Source organism: Echinops telfairi, unplaced genomic scaffold, assembly GCF_000313985.2.
Source record: "Echinops telfairi isolate 266 unplaced genomic scaffold, ASM31398v2 ScPeMD7_7420;HRSCAF=8458, whole genome shotgun sequence".
Classification (NCBI taxonomy): Eukaryota; Metazoa; Chordata; class Mammalia; order Afrosoricida; family Tenrecidae; genus Echinops; species Echinops telfairi.
Genome location: NW_022111320.1, coordinates 51474425 through 51493214, shown reverse-complemented (window position 1 = coordinate 51493214; position 18790 = coordinate 51474425). Strand labels below are relative to the sequence as shown.

The 18790-nt window shown below is 63.7% G+C and overlaps 1 protein-coding gene across 2 annotated transcripts; it reads right to left on the bottom strand.

Annotated features, from left to right (window-relative positions):
- Positions 1-163: 163 nt before the first annotated feature.
- On the bottom strand, positions 164-18332 carry GNAI2 (G protein subunit alpha i2). Of its 2 annotated transcripts, none has more exons than XM_004715177.2 (9): positions 18191-18332; positions 5380-5422; positions 5125-5266; positions 4877-5037; positions 2902-3030; positions 2433-2562; positions 2200-2353; positions 1725-1942; positions 164-1185 (listed from the first exon to the last, which is right to left on the bottom strand). In XM_004715177.2, exons 1-8 carry the CDS (start codon positions 18306-18308, stop codon positions 1752-1754), a joined length of 1068 nt encoding a protein of 355 aa, XP_004715234.1. In that variant the 5' UTR covers positions 18309-18332; the 3' UTR covers positions 164-1185; positions 1725-1751. The 2 variants fall into 2 exon arrangements, with proteins under 2 accessions (XP_004715234.1, XP_045153457.1); XM_045297522.1 differs by lacking the exon at positions 18191-18332 and adding an exon at positions 16383-16406.
- Positions 18333-18790: the final 458 nt, after the last annotated feature.

The window sequence follows — 18790 nt, the reverse complement described above, 5'->3', positions numbered from 1 at the left end:
CCAGAACTGCAGGCCAGTGGGGGCAGGGGTCTACAGCCCCAGGGCTGCGGAGGCACCAAGGAGAAGGTCCCAGCCACCCACCAGTGAGGATGCGGGTCTGATCACATTGACACTTGGCCTGGTCTTTGCTGGCGGGACAGAACGCTGAACAGGCCTTAAGGTGTTTGTTTGTTTTTCTTTCTACATTTTATTATTTCAAACCAGGTGAACAATTCCATAAAACATGTGAAAAAAGCAAGGAAGTGTTCGATGCTGAAGACCCCGGGACCTGGGGTGAGGGCAGGAGGGGCCAGGCCCCTCAGCAGGCAGCGGTGATGCCTAGGTTAGCGCTAATGAGCTACATTTGGGTTAATGGAGCCAGGGCCGCTGGGAGGGGCCCTCGGTGATGGTGGCAGTTGTCCGGAACAGCCCTTGGAACCCATTCTGGGGAAGGCAGGGCAGGGCACTGTCCCCATGGGGGGCCAGCCAGCAGAGGGGGTGTAAACACGCAGACACACTCAAGGCACGGAATCACTGGGAGAGCGGGCGAGTGGGTGGTGCTGGTCAGGACCTGACAGTTTTAAATAGTCTTTTTCTCTAAAAAGTTTTCTACTTTTTTTTTTCCCTTTACTTTCATTTTTTTTAAAAAGCGAGGAGAATGAGCAGGTGGTCAGCCTGTGGTCCCCAGGAATGGTGGCATCTCACAATTCTTGTGCTTTTTTCCTTTTGGGGCCTCCAAGCAGTTGAGTTGGGGAAGGGGTGGGCATAGGGGCAGTGGGGGTGGGGGTGAGCAGGAGGCTCCCTGTAAACATTTGGACTTGGGCTGCATTGGGGGCTGGTGTTGGGCGAAGCCAGGGGTCCCAGGCTGGAGAAGTGGGTGCCCCTCCAGCCAGAGGCTTTGGGAGACTCAAGCATGTGCTCTCCCCCCTTGCCCCCAATCACAGAATAAGACAACGGTTTAAAGACCAGGACAAATGCCCAGCTTGAAGGGGGCACCGTGGCCATTCTGGCACCTCGGCCAAGGGCAGGCTTCGAACAGAAAGACCTGTGGCAACCTCTCCCTGGAATCTTTAGAGCTGAGGGAGGGGCAGGGGAAGCCAAGGAGCGAGGGGAGAGGAGAGAGAAGTGGCCAGGGGCACAGGTGGGGTGCATGGTCCTCTTGCCCCCATCTTCCTCGGGGGTCGGGGGTAGCAGTCAGCGGTGGTCCTAGAAGTGGGGGATGATAATCAGTGGCGGGCCTCTCCTCCCACCTCGATAGCTCGCCCAGACAATGGCCCTCTCCTTTTGCCCACCCACCTGTCACCAAGGACACAGCCACCACTGCCACCTCCTCCCAGGGCCGGCTTCTGTTGCTGGGTTACATGGGGGAGGGGAGTCCAGCACTGGCCAGTCCCTCTTAGCTCAGCCCAGACCCCTGAACGCACTCGGAGGGACAGACTGGTCTGGATAAGGCAGAGGGACGGGCAGCTCAGCTCCCCACTCCCACCTCTCCGCTAGCAGGCAACAGCTGGCAGGCAGCCTCCTTCAGGTTAGGCCCCGAGCCTGGTCGGTGAAGGAGGTTAGGGCATCCCTGCAATCCTGTCCAGGGCACCGCAGGTCCTTCTGTCCAGACCACAGGGTAGAATCGGGCCCAAGCCTACCTGGACTGCTACTCCAGGTTGGGAGCCTCTCCTGTCCCCTCCTGACACCCGCCCCCCAACACACACAGTGCTCCTGTGGGCTCCCGGCCGTGCAGCGCGACTCACCACTAGATCTGGCGGCCCCGCGGTCGCTCAGAAGAGGCCGCAGTCCTTCAGGTTGTTCTTGATGATGACGTCGGTCACCGCGTCGAACACGAACTGCACGTTCTTGGTGTCCGTGGCGCACGTGAAGTGCGTGTAGATCTCCTTGGTGTCCTTGCGCTTGTTCAGGTCCTCGAACTTGCTCTGGATGTAGCTGGCCGCCTCGTCGAAATTGCTGGCACCTGCGGGACACGGAGCAATAGAGCCTGCTGCCAGGCACGGGGCGGGCAGGACCTGGCCCGCGGGAACAGCCCAACACCCGCGGGCGCGCCGGGTGATCATGTGTATATGTAGGATGGCAGGTGGGTGCACAGCAGGGGTGGCAGGAAGGGCCCCCATGAGGGCAAGCACAAGTCACAGCCCAAGGGCCCTCAGCCCCTCCCCTCCGCACACGAGGGCCTAGCTGGTCCCTTCTGTCCAGCGGGGTCGCCAGCCGCACCTGTGTACTCGGGGAAGCAGATGGTCAGGGGGCTGTGGGTGATCTTCTCCAGGAACAGGTCCTTCTTGTTGAGGAAGAGGATGATGGACGTGTCCGTGAACCACTTGTTGTTGCAGATGCTGTCGAAGAGCTTCATGCTCTCGTGCATGCGGTTCTGGGGGTGGAGGGGGGCGGTGAGCACGCGCCGTGGCCACGCCCCAGCGCAGCCCCAGAGCCCAGAGGCGCCCACTCACCATCTCCTCGTCCTCGGCCAGCACCAGGTCGTAGGCGCTCAGGGCCACGCAGAAGATGATGGCGGTGACCCCTTCAAAGCAGTGGATCCACTTCTTCCGCTCGGACCGCTGCCCGCCCACATCAAACATCCTGCGGGTGGGGGTTGCCTGAGCTCTTGGTGGGAGGTCTGGGGAGGAAGGGCTGGAGTCCCCGGCTCCTCCCACAGGCTGGCCCGCCGTTGGCCCCTCGCCCTGGCGGTGGCTAGGCCTGCAGGGTCAGGGGCCCGGACAGCAGGGTAGCTGGAGCCTCCTGGAGTCAGGTCCCGAGGGGAGGCCCACTGAGCTGGCCACTGGCTGGCTGGGTGGGAGGCCACGTGTGCACAGCAGCCACACCACCTTGAGAGACCCAAGTGGGGGGGCTCCCCGCAACACGGTGACCCCCCAGGCTGTGGGATGGGGGACAGGGGTCCTGCCTGGTGCGGCCGCTCACTTGAAGTGCAGGTCCTTGAAGGTGAAGTGCGTCTCCACAATGCCAGTGGTCTTCACGCGGGTGCGCAGCACGTCCTGCTGCGTAGGGATGTAGTCGCTCTGTGCGATGCGCTCCAGGTCATTCAGGTAGCTGGGGGGGAGGGGCAGGGGAGGGGCAGGCAAGCAGGTCAGCAGGGTGGGCAGTGTCAAGCGGTGGAAGCTATGGGGCCTGCTTGCCCAGATACCAGGCCGGCTGGCCAAAACCCCTGCCCTCCTTTTGCCCTGGCCTTACTCTGCTCACGCCGAGACCGGCAAACCTGGCTCGGCTGACCGCCTGCCTGTGGGCGGGCCTGGGAAGAGGTCATTCTGTGGCCAGGTGGCCAGCGAGGCGCCAGCACCTACCCGGGAATGTGGGGGGGGACGTGACACTGAGCCAGGCCTGCCTTGGACACAATCCAGAACTGCAGGCCAGTGGGGGCAGGGGTCTACAAATGTTTCTTCAGTAAGGGATCTGGGGTGCTCATCGGGCAATGATGGCACCCAGAGCAGGCAGCCTGGCAGTCCCTCAATGCGGCACCGAACAAGCTGGGGCCTGCCAGGCCCAGTGGGCTCCCTGCCCGGCACCCAGTAAAATTTGGGCTCCCTAGGGAAGGCATGACACCTGCTTGGGGAGGGGGGGGGCTCCCTGGGGCTCCTCATTACCAGCTCCTTAATTAGCATCAGTGCTGCCCCTCCTGGGCCCTGGGGCCAGCTCTGCTGCCTCCCTGGAGAGGCTGGTGCCCTGCAGGCTGGATTAAAGACTACTGCCCTTGGGCAGGGCTAAGTGGTCCCGCCCCTGGCTCCCACCAGCAGCCAAGCCGCGCCAGGCCAGAGGGAAATGACCTCAGAGGCCGGCCAGAACAGAAAAACAGGAAGGGCTGTGAGGGACCATGACGCGTGGGCTGTGACCTGCATTTCGCACCCTGACCCCTAGGCGGTGAGCAGGGGCTGAGGTAAGCCTGCTGCTCCCTGTGGGGTCCAATCTATGCCCCCCACCACTGACTGTGTTAGAACCTGGGAAATCGGGCCAGAGCTCACCGCCAAATCTCCCAACCCTGGACCCATGGGGCCCCCATGAATGGAGGATGAAAAACAGATGGCACAGGAGGGGACAGGGGCTAGGGAGTGGACCTGCCCCCCATTCTTGGGCAGATAGACATTGCTTAACAAGACCGCCTGCCTCCCCCTGCTTGGGGGACCCAGTGGCTGCGCCCCTGCTGCACCCAGGACCGCTGAGGGGGAGAGACTCCATCTAGCCTCTCGGAGGTCAATGTCCACGTGAAGGGCGGGACTTAGGAACCACACCGGCCAAGACCCGCCTTCCACCCACCCCCTTCTCTGGGCAGGCTCAGGCTCAGATAGGCAGTCAAGAGCAAGAAGGGGTTCCAGGCAGAGACCTACTTAAAAGGAGGCAGGGGAGACAGCTTAGGCCACAGGTGGCATATTATAGGACTGCAGTCAGGGTCCTGGCACCTCCCTATCTGTCCCATTCCCGGGGCCCCTGCATTGCATGCAGCAGGCCTCGGCCAGGTCCAGGGATTCCAGGCCTGAAGCAATGCCCAGCTGATTCTAGACTCTGACCTCTTGTGCACACCTGTCACCTCTGGACACTCCTCCTCCCTAGGCCGAGGCCCAGGCAATACCCCTCATACACTTCCCCAACCTCCTCCAACACTCCCACCCCTTCCATTCAGGACTCGGCAGAGGAAGCCCCTCCTGCAGCTCCGCCCACAGCCTGGTTGCCCCGCCCCTCACTGCTGTGTCCAGTGCCCTTCAGCATGACTGTGTATGTGTGTGTGGAGGGGGGCGCCTGGGGAGATGTGTGGTCCTAGCCATCCCGTCATCCCTCTTGACCGGCCCCAAACACCGAAGTCAACAGCCACTGACGACATACACCAGCAGGATCTTTCTGGGGGTTCCCAGGACCCCTCCGCCAGCCCCTCTCCCTGGACACTCACTAGGCGGCCGAGTCGTTGAGCTGGTATTCCCTCGAGCGGCCAAAGCAGGCCTGCACCCCGTGGTCTTCCCAGAGCCTCCGGATGACGCCGGACAGGTCATCGGAAAGCAGGGCCTGCTCCTCGGCCGTGCAGGACAGGGCAAACAGCTGCCTGGCGTCGTCCTGGGCACAGGGGGAGGGCGGTCAGCCGGCCACAGGAGCTGGGCAGGGGATGCTCTGGGTGGGGTCGGGGTGGAAGTGCCCACATACCGCCCGGGAGGGGTCGGCGAAGTCGATCTGCAGGTTGCCCATGGCCTTGACAATGGCCATGATGGACTGGATGGTGTTGCTGTAGACGACCGCCCGGTACTGCCGGCACTCCTCCTCCGAGTAGCCGTCCTCGTGGATGATCCTGCCGCCGGGAGGGCCGGGGCTTAGGGTAGGGCTCAGGGCAGGGCTGGGGGGGTCTGCCCGCCAGGCCTGGGAGAGGACCCCACCCCCACCCCTAGCCCGCACAGCACTTACTTCATCTGCTTGACGATGGTGCTCTTACCCGACTCGCCCGCACCTAGGACAGAGGGCGCAGGGGGTCAGGGGCAGGCCCGGCAAGGTCCACTGGCAACCTACCCGCCCATGACCGAACCGGAGGGAGGCAGTGGGGGGGGTGGCTAGCAGGGCGCTGTGGCCACCACAACCTGGACCTCGGGGACTCGTGAGGAGCCCTCCCCAGGCCTCTGCCTGTCCCCCAGCTCCACGGCTCTCCATGGCCCCAGCTGAGTTCAGGGGCCTGGCTGGGCCCTTGAGCCAGCTAAAGCCCACAGGAGTCAGCCTGCCGTCTTCCCCTCTCAAGCAGGGTTGCCCCAGGCTAGGGGGCCTGCACACCCCAGCAGGTCCTCCTCGCCTTCATTCTAGGCTGGGGCCCAGGTCCAGGACCCAGCCTGCCCTTGCAGATGATGATCCTGGCAGCCAGGGCCAAGCCTGGAGCTGCCCAGAGACCAGGATGTGGGGGGACAGCCTGTGTTACCTACACAGAATGCACGCACACATCCCCAAAGCCTGGGCCTGGCTCCTGTACCCCTCGGCCTTTCCCCGGCCACAGCTCCTCGCTCCACAAGCAGATACTCCTGTGTCACAGATGAGAACACCGAGGCCCCCACACAGAAGGACTCTGCTTGGCCCAAGATCATACACCCTGGGCTCAGAAGAGCCGGAGGGCCTGGGGGCCCGCAGCCTGTGCGCCCCCATCCCGGGGGCAGGCCTGGCTCCTGCCCCATCACCTCCACCCAGTTCCCTTTCTTGGGGACGCCTGTCACACTGACACGCGGCTCACTTGGAGACTTGGACTCCACAACCGGGTGGAGGTGATGTGTGTGTGTGTGTGTGTGTGTGTCGGTGACAGCAACAGTCTCCAGGGCACAGATGCTGTGGGCAGAGCCGTGCGCACACATCACTCAGGCTGGTAGGTTCTCATACCCACCCACCAACAGGAGAGGAGACCGAGGCATGGAGAGGCTGAGCACACACAGGGAAAGCCCCCCCTGGGGGTGTCCCACCTGACATGCTACCCAGTGCCTCCTGGAGCTGCCCATAGTGCCTCATGCTGCACCTCCGGAGTGACCACGGTCCTTGAGCCCAGCAGCAAGTATCTCTGGTTCACTTGGGCAGCCTCCAGTCGGTGCCCACAGGGCGGTCCAGGGAGCAGCAGCAGCAGGAGGTGCAGCTGGGGCCCCACTAGCCACCCACCACCACCACCCCACCCCCGCCCCCCGGGCCCCTGCCCTGGCCAGAGACGTGAGGCCAGCAGTCACCCTGAAGGCCTCTAGATACAGCCTCCCGGAGGGGACCAAGCTCTCCTCATGACCAGGGTCCTGGGAGACAGACAGACGGACACGCACACACACATGTACACAGGGTCCTGGCAGGCCTGGCCAAGGGGGTGTGGGCCAGGGGTCCTCTTGGATGATCCAGTCCCCACAACACCTGGCCCAGTATTCCCCTGGGCACGGGCTGTGGTCAGATGGCAGCCACCCCTCCCTCTGTCCCTTTGGGGTCAGCCATGGAAGAGAGCAGCCTCGCCTGCTGAGTGGGGACCGGGGAGAAGGGACCAAGGGACACCCATCACCAAGCCCAGCCCCCATCTGCTGAGTCAGACTGACAGCAACGCAACAGGACAGACAACTGCCCCACAGTATGTGGTTCCTGTGAGGGCGAACTTCTACAGAGTAGACTGCCTCACCTCCCTCCTTCCAGGCGGCAGGTTGCCTTGAACCTCAGACCTCTGGGTCAGCAGCCCGATCCTCCCCCACAGCACCAAGGGGGCTCCTTGGAGCCGGTCAAAACCAACACGTTCTGCCTCACAGCAGGCCCGAGGGCTTGGGGCTGGCCCCATGGTCTCTGAGACTAGTTGTTCACAGGAGTGGTCCGTGCACACCGGTTGTGCCCCAGGGCTCCTGGGGCCCATGATCCAGGACCCAAACATCCTCTGGAGCACGGCAGGGAGGGCAAGAGGAGCCTACCACTAGCTGTGTGTGTCTCTCTCTCACACACACACACACATACACACACACACACCCCGCCCCCGGACTGTGGTCTCGCTCCCACAGGGGAAGAGGCAGAGGGGCTCAACCAGGGGCAGAGGGAGGACAAGCTGGGCGTGAGGACTGCGGACCCAGGAGGGCAGGGGGCCAAGGGCTCTGCGCGGTCCGATCAACCAGCCTCCGAGAGAACAGCAGCCCGGGGGCTCAGTGGGTCTGAAGTCTAGGATGGGGCAGGGGCGGGCTCCCTGTCTGGCCACTGCAGGTGGACGTGGCACTATGTCATCAAAGGTGGGAGGGGCCCCGCATGGGCCCGAGCCACAGGCTTGCTTTACATATAATTTTCCTAGCAGACATAGCGGTGGGCAGGAGCTGGGCAAGCAGATCGGGGTTGGTGAGAGCCACCGTACTCTTGCTCTTGTGAGCTGAGCTCTGCCCCCCCCACCCCCCCGCCCCAGCCCTGGCCTCAGGATTGTAAAGGTGGCAATCTCTCAGCGGGGGTCACTGCACAAGGGGCCCCTTTTGACAGGTGGACACACCACCCCTCTGTCCTCCCAGCAGCTGTGACACGGGCGGGAAGAAGCGAGGGAAGAGCCAGGGTGTGGTGCTGGCCCTTGGCGGGAAGCAGGTCGAACCTGGCCTGGGACGCCAGGCCAGAGCCAGGGGCAGCTATGTCAGAGCCGGGGGCTAAGAGGCAAGTCAGCCAGAGCCAGGAGTAGCAACCTCACCATTCACCCCTCCGGTTCGGCCCCTCTAACACTGGGCCCCCTACCAATCAAGGGGCAACAGCCCGGAGTTCGCTCACACCCTCTGGTGTGGACACCTGGCTCCCCCACCGGCCCTGGTATCTCCCGTTGGCTCCGACTGCCCCAGGGGCGCTGGGAGACAGTGGGTTTCACCAGGTGCTCCATCCCAATTGGCCTGTGTAACCTGCAGAGCCACACCTCTACCCACTGAGGGAGAAAGCTGTGCAGTGCCTGCTTGCCCACCCACCCGCTGGGCCTGCAGCGGGCAGGTGGCAATGGCTGTGATTTCTGTCTGGGGTGGCAGCTGCCACCTCATGTTACAACATCTGCTTCGGGATGGGGGGGGGGGACGACGACACTGCACCCCAGGGTGGAGGGAGCAGATGGGAAGGAGGGAGACAGCACTGCCCACCACCCAAACAGGGCAGGCAGGGGCTCTACATCAGGAGGCAGGGGGAGGACCCGTTCCCTCGAGTGACCTCAGCCCTCCCAGGGCCCTGCCATTCAAGTCACTGCTCCCTACCGCCTGGACCCTCGCTCCCCGGGTTCCCTGTCTCACCGTGAGACCCAGCATGCTGCTGTCCCCCAACCCCCTCGCCCATCTCAGCAGGCCCCAAGCGCACGGGAGAAGTCATCAGCACTCCGATCTCACTCGCAGGGGACGTCAGCTTTCCCAGGCTTGCCCTCCCTTCCTGCAGCCCACAGGGCAATGCCGTCCTCGCCCTGTGCGTTCTCGGGTGAAGAGCCATGGACAGTGGTTCATGGGTGCCAAGGAGCTGTGGACAGGCCTTAAGTCCTCCCCGACGGCTGCCCTGTGACTGTCACTCCCCCTCTGGCCAGCCCCCCAGACCAGGGCCTTCCTCTTCAGGCAGTGCTCCTGGGGAAGCTGGGTCAGTCAGACACAGGCGTTCCCTGCCCAGGGCCCCCATGCGGGAAGCTCCCCTCAATTGCTGGGGCCAGGAAGGCAGCCAGCCGATGTGGCGTGCCTGGGGGCACAGACCCAGAAGCACAGTGCCGGGGACCACCCACTGCCGTTGGTTCGTTTGTGAGACGTGGGCAGCGGTCCAGCTGAAAAGCCACAGCTCCAGGCCCGCCCAGGGTCCACCCTAGTGAGGTGGGGGTGGGAGAGGGAGTCCTGGGAAGCCCACTCCAAAGGCAGCTGGGATGCCACCTCCCACTCCCAGCCCAGGAGGGTGCCACCTCTCTGAGCCCCACAGGGCCTGGCTCCCATCACCCCCCCCCACCGCCCCCGCCCCGCAGCCATGCTCCATCACCACCAGGGGGCGCCCGGCCACCAGGGAGGAGGGGCTGGACTGTGCTGGGAAGCATTTTTTGCAAAAGCGCTTCAACTAGGGACAGGCGGGCTGGGTGACAGCAGCCTCATTCCCGGTGAAGTCCTGGCAGGACCCCTCCCATCCCCTGCCCTGCCGAGCATGGGAAACCCCCGGCCTCCCAGACCCCAGCAAATGAGAACAATGGCCAGAGGAGGCTCCCTGCCAGACAAAGGCCCTCCAAGCCTCGCCCCTGCGCCAGCTGTCTCTTCCTTCCTCCAGGTGCATGTGACACCGGGGTGCCAACACTCCTTCCCAGGCCTCCTTGCTGGCGGCTTCTGCCAGCTGGGGTGCCTCCTGAGCTTCCCAGGGGTCCCGGTGGCCTTGACCTGGGGGAAGCACACCATCAACCAGAAGTGGCAAGGAAGTGAAGCTGAGGTCGAGTGAGGCCTTTGTCCAGACTTGGAGGACAGCGCCTTACCTTGAGTCTCACCCAGTATAGAGGGAACCGAGGCCCTGGGCCAAGAAGCCCTGGGGTGGGGGAGTGGTGGGGGGTAAACCTGCCCCCAGGGTCTAGGGCTGCAGGTCTCACAGATGGCAAGAGCCAGGTCAGGCCACATGGCCACTTGGTACCTCTCTTGCTGGGCACATCATCTGGGGTTCTCCAAGGCCGAGAGCAGTGGTTCTCAACATGAAGGTCAAATTCTTTCACATGGGGGCCCCCGATTCATCACAGTAGCAAAATGACAGGGATGAAGTAGCAATGAAAATAATTTTAGGTTGGGGGGTCACCACCACATGAGGAGCAGTATTTAAGGGTTACGGCATAAGGAAGATTGAGAACCACTGGCCTGCAGGAACCCTGAGCAGCAGCCTGGCCCGAGGGTCAGCCTCAGGGTTCCCATCTGTGAAAAGGAGCCGACGCCCAGGTGTGCCAGTTTAAGGCCTGCCCTGAGCGGCCCCCACACCTGGGGCCTCCCTCTGGCCCTAAGCTGCCCCAGCAAGTGTGCAGGTGCCCGCCCAGAGGCTACAGGACCAGGGTGCCAGAATGAGGGCACCTGGGCACAGGGTGCTCTGGGACGGGACGTCTTGGGGAACCATGAGGACCCACGGTGTCCACGCCATGCATGACCTCACCTCACAGTGCGTTGGCTCTGCCACGTCCCTCAGGCCCCGCGCCTTCTGGTATCTGAATTGACCACACAGGGCAGGTCCCCTGGGAGCCTTGGGATTGCGGGGAGTGGGTGGACCTGCTAGGCCACAAAAGCCAGACTCTGAGGCCACGGAGCAAGAGGAACACCAGTGCACATGCAGAGCACTGTGCACAGGCCCACCACAGCCCTGCCCACAGTGGGAGCCTGTCCACCTACCGGACACCTCCCAGACGCTCACCGGCTGGCCTCCCAGGCCCCCAGCCTGCACTGCGACAGCCTCAGGCCTGGTCTAAGGACCCCAAGTCTGGCGCCAGGGCCGGCTAGGGACCTTAGGACCATGGACAAGGGACATGACAGAGCTTCCCGGTAAGGGGACATGCCCTAATGGGGGGAGGGGACGTGAAAAACAGGGTAAAGGGGCCAAAACAGGCTCAATGCCACCAGGTCCACTTGGCTCATCGCAACACCGGAGGGCAGGGCAGAGCGCCTTGCTTTTCTCCCTCGGAGCAGCTGGTGACTGTGAATGCTGATGTCCTTCCAGTAACAGCCCAGCGTAACTGCCACACCTCCGGTTCGTGGGAAGCAGGGCAGTTACACGGATGGCATGGCCCCAGCGTGGATTTCTGGCTTTCAGAGGAAGAAAGATGCATGTGTAGACTCTTGGGTCCCACTTCCACAAGCGAGCCCCCTCCAGTCTCCTAAGAGAGGAACTGGAGGGGGGAGGGGGCAGATAGCAATGACTGCATACACCCACTCAAGGGAGACACAGAATTGCCGGAGAACAGAGACACTGGGTAGTGTAAGATACAGGAAAAGAAACACCCATGTATATTTATACACAATGTAATATAATAATAAAGGTGCCTGGGGATAGGGAGGGGATAAAGGGGAGCTGATATCAGAGCTCAAGAAAGAAAATGTTTTGAAACCGATGGTGGTAGCAATTGTACAATTATGCCTGATCTAATTGAATTATGGACTGTTATAGTATCTGTTAAGAGCTCCCAATAAAATGATTAATAAAAGAGAGGGTGGCATTGGAGGCCCCTGAGACAGGGCCCCTAGGCATAGCTGCCCCCATCCTCCTGCTGTAGTGCTGAGGGACTGATCCCACGGTGGCCCAAACTCCCTCGGGGCCCAGCACCCAGGGATAGGTGCCTGAGCACCAGACTCCGTGGGTCTCGCTCTGGTGTCTCCCTCGAGGTCTGAGTATGTCGAGGGAGGTCCAGGCTCAAAGTCCCTCTCAGTAAGCCAGGTGCACACAGGCCCAGCCCCACAAGGTTGAAAGGGACGGGACTCGATGGCCAAGTCGAGCTGCCATCAGAGTCTTCTTCGGCTGCCACCATCAGAGTGGGCATAGTCCTTGGGATGTGCCAAGGGCGGCCCTGATGGCCCCCAGGTGGGGGGTGGGAGTGAAAGCCCAGGGCTGCTCTTCCACTTCCGGGCATTCATCTCAGCCAGCGGCCGGCCTTCCGGCCTGGGAGGGCAATGGCCGCTCAGGAATCTGAGCACAGTCCGCAGTCTTCCTGCTGGCCCTCCCAGCCACTACTTCCTGTAGCCGCAGGAGCAGGGAGCCCCGTTCTGGCTGCCCCACCCCCCCGCCGTCTGAGGGATCCTGGAGCTGGGCTTGCTGTGGCCAGACAAGGGCAGAGCTGCCCGGAAGGGCAGGCCACAGCGCCACACAGGTGCACCTGAGTAGGTGAGGCTCACCTTCCAGGCCCTGCAGCTGCCAGAAGCTGGAGGTAGGGGGCCTTGGGCTCAGCCCCCAGCACTGTGCAGTTCCCCCAAGCCACTTCCTCTTTTGGGCTCCTCCTCCCCCAGCTGCTTCCTCCTTTCCCTCCGGTGTGGACACACTTCCCCAGGAGGCCAGCCAGGCCCCGCCAAGCAGAACTCACGGCTCCTCCCTCCCAGCACACAGTAGGTGCTATCTGGGAAGGCCCAAGGGAAGGCTGGGCCCAGGAAATGCTCCAAGCCCAGGCACTCCCTCCCCAACCAGCCTCCCCATCATCACCTCCCCCCACCCCCGGGGCCTTCAGCAGCAGCTGGGTGATGGTGGTGTTAGTAAAATGGAGAGTTTCGGGAGGGAGGCGCTGGGCAGGGTGTGGCCGAGGGGGGCCCCCACCCTGAACCGTGGCTGAGGGGGGGCTGCTTGAGAACACCAGATGGCACCTGCGGTGGGGCCACAGGCTGTGGACTGGCCAGGCCCTGGTACCTTCTCACTGGCCCACGAGGTGGGAGTCCCTGCTTGACCTGCATCCTGTCCCCCCCACCTGCAGTCCTCATCACAGGACAAGGTGAGGGGGGCCGGAGGAAGCACCCCGGCTCTGAAGCACACCACCCTGTCCTCTGCTGGGGGTGCAGAGGGGCCCCAGCCTGCACCATCCCTGTTTCTGCCAAGAGAGCAGGTGCCTTTCAGAGAGGGATGAGAAAGGTCAGCCTGGGGGCAGGGGTTGGGACCCAGGGTGCAGTGCAGAAGGAGGGTGCCCGCCTGCATGCCCCTAGCCAGAGTGCCGACCCCAAAAGGGGCAGCTGATGATTCACCAGGACCTGATCACGTCCTAGGCCCTGCACCGTGTGTTGGGCAAACAGTCACCCACGGGATGGATGCCCCCTCGGGGACCCTGCGTCTCGGGCCAGTCCACCCCTCAAGCAGTGGTGGCTGGGGACAGCCTCAGAACCCAAGCCGGTGTGGCGTCCCCAGTCATCCGGTTTAACTCCATCACAGTGGCCTGCCTAGGGGTTCCCCCGCCCCTGGGCTGCCCCCAGCTGCGGCACAGGGCCACTTCCCCGGCAAAACTGCCTGGTTCTCCCTGGCTCCCTGCTCCAGTGGATTTCTGGCAGGGCCCAGAGCGAGCATGGGTGCGTGCGTGGTGGTGTGTGGGGGTGGGGGTGTTTCACTCGCTGCTCACCCAACACTAGGGAAGGTGGGCCAGGATACAGCAGAGGGGTTCACAAATGGCTTGGACCCCGCCCACCCCCACTCACCCCTACCGTGGGAGACTGGGCCTAAAACAAAGCTTAGCCCAGCCTGGGGGAGGGGTGGAAGGGGCTCAGAGGCCCGGGTCGCCCCGCCCCCCATTCAAGTGCTAATGAGCTCCAGCTGGCCCGGGAAGCAGCACAGGGGGAAGACCCAGGCTGGGGGCTGCCGGGTCCCAGCCCACCTGGAGCCTGAGGCCCCCACGAAGGCAGCGTGGTATCCAGAAATCAGGCCTGAAGCCTATCCAACCGGCCCCACACTCTGTGTGCCTCAGTCTCCCCATGAGCAGTGAGCAGCTGCTTGTGGGCGGGAGGGGAGGTTCCCCAGAGCCCCATTCTGGGGTCAGGCCACCTCTAGATTGGGGAGATGCCACTCCACAAGCTCTCAGCTGTGTGTGTGGGAAGGGGGGGGTGTTAGAAGCAGCCCCCTGCTGTGTCACAGTTCCAGGCTTTAGAGGTAGGGGAGGGTTCTCCAGGTGCGATTTCGGGCAGGTATTCTGCCCCATGCCCTGGGGGGCCAGCGAGCTAGATGAGGGGGTTCGGGCAGCACAGGGGGTGGAGCTGGGATTCAAACTCGGCACGGAAGGCTAGCCTTCTTCCAGCAAACACCCACCCAGGGCTTCCAGTGAAAGCCAGACCTGCTCCCCACCACCCATGGGAGCCTGAGCCCAGAGAACCCCCTCCTGCAGGAAGCCCACCCTTCCTGCACCGACACCCTGTCCTGCCGACAGCAGGACAGATGGTCTCTTGGGCATCTCCTAGAGCTGGGCAGAGGGTCTGCACACAGCCAGGATCTTGGGCTCACCCTTCCCACTTCCCATCAGAGGAGGCCCCTCTGCCACCGCCGACTGGGGCCCAGAGCTTCTTTCTTTCCATGTGCACTTAATAAGCACCTACTGCACGCCAGGCCTTTGCCTGGAGACAGAGAGGACTAAGGCCAAAAAATCCCTTTGTTTTTTAGTTTTTTTCCTGGTAAACCTAATTGAGCCCTTACTGTGTGCAGTATCTGCCCAGGCCCGGCCCAGAGCCTTGTGGCCACAGGGTGGCCCACAGCAATGCTTGGGCCGAGCGCCAAGGCCTTGGGGCAACCTTAGTCCCCAAAAGGCCAAAAGGGAACCAAGACAACCAGGGAATGCCAGCCTGCCAGGGGCCTTCCTGTACCAAGCCAGCCTAGGCTGGGCTGACAGTGGGCAGCCTTGCAGGGGGCAGGAAGATTGGGGGACAGCCGCACACACAGGACGGCTAGAACAGCCAGTCTGGCTCTAGAGCAGGGGTTCTCAACCTGTGGGTCACGATCCCTTTGGGGGTAGAAGGACCCTTTCACAGGGGTCGCCCGATTCATCACAGTAGCAAAATGACAGTTGCGAAGTAGCAATGAAAATTATTTTATGGTGGGGGTCACCACCACACGAGGAACTATACTAAAGAGCCAAGGCATGAGGAAGGTTGAGAGCCACTGCTCTGGAGTAGCCCTGCGTTAGTCTCCAAACAGCCTGAGCTTAGCAGGTGGAAGCACCCCCTCCCTGGGCTTGTGCCCAGCACCAGGCTGCAGGCTGGTCAGCAAAAGGACCCACAGGGGGTTAGGGCTGCCTCTGAGCTGCAGTCTAGCCTAGTGGGCCCAAGAAGCAGCCTGAAGAACTCTCCACCCCCAGCACCAGCTCCCTTCCACTCCGGTTCATCAGTAGCCCTACGATGAGCACCCCCACCTGCCTGGACCCGAGACCGTGGCTCAGAGTCTGCCACCTTCCTCCTCTCCTAGCCCCGACCCCACCCCCAAGACCAAGTTCACAGGACACATCCATCATTCTGTACACTGACTAGAAACCCCCAATAGGTGCCGGGCTCCACCAAGGCCACAGAAAGGAGGATGCCACGCTGCCCTGGCCAGCTGTAACCTCTGGTGGGGGTGGCACTAGAGCAGGTGCCGGAGGGGGTCGCTGCACCCAGTCTCAGTGGAGAGAGGACATCAAGAATCAAGCTATCCAAAAAAAAAAAAAAATCAAGCTGTCCTAGGACTGGATCCCTGAGCAGAGTCACAAATAGCCACCAGGTGGGACTGAGTTAGGGGAGCAGCTACAAAGGCCCCAGGGCAGGAGAGAGCTCTTGTATTTACATGCATCTATTCCAGGGGAAGCGCAGTCTCCTTTCTCTGCCAGCCTACCCACACAGTTGATCCCCAAATTGGAGACACTCTACCCCCACTCTTCCTCCAGTAGGTGCCCATCCTAAGACCCCCAAATTCCACCTGGGCCTTGCAGGGAGGGGTATCCCTAGAATAGGGCTGGCATGGGCTCCTCCATGCCCCGAGCATGAAGCTAGGGAAAACCCTCTTGCCACACGCCTGCCAGAGGTGACAATGCCTGCACACACCCCGCTGGCGGGCTCCCCAGGACAGGAGGGAGCCAGTCTGCGGGTGGGGCGGCAGGCGTGGCTGGGGCTGGGGCTGGAAGGGAGGGCTGGCAAGAGCCCAGCCTGAGTCCCGTTGCTTGGACAGTCTCTTCCGCTATGTGGGGCCGCCGCCTGCCCAGCAGCCTGAACTTGCCACAGCTGGGCACCCGCTAACATATTGTACCTGGATGGGGAAGGCTCAGGGTGACCCCTCCCGCCCCCAGCAGCCAAGCAGACTAGGTCCACAATTTCAGGCAGCACCAAGTCAGCCAGCCCCTTGCAGTACACCCTGGGCAAGGTGCTGGTCCCCTCCCCACGCCGCACCCTGGACAAGGCCCCGGTCTCTTTACTGCCCTGCACCCTGAGCTCCTCCCGGTACTCTCAGGAAGCCCACTGTATGGAGGTCCGCGGGGCGGGAGGCTGGGGTGGCCTCCCTGGGCTTAGAAAGGGCTCACTCACCAGCCCCTGTATCCCTGCTGCCATCCCAGGGTGGGAGGGGCTGCCAGGGCCCACCTGGCTGCTCCCGAATCAGAGCTGGGCTTCAAGGGGCAAAGTCAGTGGGATGGGGGAGTGGGGCGGCGAGGGGTCCCCTCTGGGCTCAAGACGGAACTGGCACGGAGCCCCAAGTCTACCTCTGCTCCCCACCCGCTGCCGCCCCACTCCTCCTCGGCGGCCATAATGACCAGGACGCGGCCGGCCCAGCCGTCCGGGGCTGGTACCGGGCCGGCCCCGCACCGGAAGCGCCCTCCCCGGGCGCGGCGGGCGTTTCGCCGCGTCGACACCCACTCGCTGCGGCCTCAAGGGCAGCATCAGCAGAGGCAGGAAGAGCAGCCCGGGAGGCTGGGCCGCGCCCCTTCCCGCCCCTTCGCTTCCTCCCGCAGCCGCGGCTGGCTCCGGAGCGGATGCCATTTTGAAACCTCCAGGGCTGTGCCCCCGAGGCCAGGCCCTCGGGGACAGTCAACAGATGGGCCTCCGATGGGCGGACACCCTGTCCCCCAGCGACAAACCCTGCCCCAAACCCAGCTTTTCATCCGACGCAGATCTGGGGCCGAGGGGCCACCCCCACCCCGCAATCCAGTCTCCATCGCCACAGCAGGGGGAGTCTCCTCCCCGCACCCCTGTCCCCCCGAAACAAGGAAACGCTTGCTCCCGGCGGGAGGATGGACAGGGACTAGCACTGGGGCCACGTCCTGCAAAAGGCCCGCTCGGATGCTGGAGACGTTCTGGCCCCCTCAGCTGGTGCACTCTCACCCTCACCCTCACGAGACCTCAGACCCCCCCGGGACCAGGGCTCTGGCCCAGAGGCCACGTCCCTTTGGCCCTGGGGCGCCCAGACGGCTATCACCTCAGATCAGGGCCGCCCACCCGCAGGGGCAGCAATGTCAGCCCCACTCGAGCGTCCACCGTCTTCCCAGACCCTGGGGGAGGTCAATTCCGGCCCCATCCCCTCACTGGCTCTTACCCCCCAAAGACCCAGGCCTCCCCCACCCTTCTGGATGGAGCTTAGAAACTTGGAAACGCACTGCCAGGGACCCTCCCCGGGAGGGTTGAGGCCTGGCCCCTCCCCCACCCGGCCCTCGGAGCCTCGTTGCTGCCCTGGGGGTCTGCCTAACCCAGCCTGGGTTGTCCCACCCAGGTGCACAAAGGGGTGGAGGGGACAGGGGAGACGTCTAAGGGAGGGCCCTGAGTGGGAGGGGAGGCAGGCCACTGCAGGAGCTGATGCCGGTCCGGGGCACCTGTGGGCAGAGGCCTCTGTACTTTGGGGGGTTCTGCGTGGAGAAAGGGCCCATGAGCAGTTATAAGTCTCCCCGGAGAGGCCCCTCGGGGTGGACACGGAGTACAGAGGTGGGAGTGAGTCCTGAGGAGTGGGTGGGGCCTTGAAAGGGTCCAGGGATGCTCAGGCCCGTATGCATCGATGGGGGCCGGCGGGCAGGCACAGGTGGGCCCGATGGGGTTCTGGGAAGGTGGGGGCTATGGGGGAGTCCGAGAAGTTGGTGAGCAAGGGTGACTGGTCAGGCAGGGTTCTAGACAGCGATGTGGAGGGGCTGGGGGCTGGGCTCCGGATCTGGGGGCTGCAAGGGGTTAGGGTGGGGGTCTGCTGTAAAGTCGGGGCTCTGCATCGGGGGTCTGCAGACGCAGTTTCAGACCCTTACTTGGGGGTCTGGGCCTGAGTTCTGGGGCGGGCCCAGGGGTTCTGAGCCCGTGTCCGGGAATCCGGGAACGAACGGGGTGCGGGGTGGGGGTCCCAGCGTGCGGCACGGCCTCACCTAGCAACAGCAACTTCACCTCCCGCGCCGCCTTCTCGCCGTCTTCCCGCAGGTTCTTATCGATCATCTTGGAGCGCTCGGCCGCCGCCTTGTCCTCGGCGCTCACGGTGCACCCCATCCCGCCGTCCGCCCGGCCTGGCCGCGGTCCGGCCCCGACACGGCCCCCGGCCCGGCTCGGCCCCGCCCGACCCACTCCGCTCCCGCCGCCGGCCCTCTGCGGGCAGCTCTCGGCTCGGCAGTTTGGAGCGACTGCGGGCGGCGCCTTCCCGGCCGCCGCGCACCGACGGCGGGGCGGGCCGGGGGCGGGGCCGGGGCCAGGCCGACCCGGGACTGGGCCGGGGCGGGTCTGGAGGCGGGGCCAGCAGAGGAATGGGACCGGTGATTGGCTGCGGCGTCGGCGAGGGCGGGGCGAAGGGCGCAGCTGGGCGCAGCCCCAGCTCGGGCCCGGGCTGGAGGCGGAGTCACGCGCAGGATCCGCGCTGGAGGCAGAGCCCAGGCCGGGATTGGGCTCCCGGCGGGCTGCAGGCGGGGCTGGACCCCGATTGGGTTCGACGAGGGCGCCCGAAGCCTGGCGGCCCGTCGGCGGGGCGGGCGGATCTC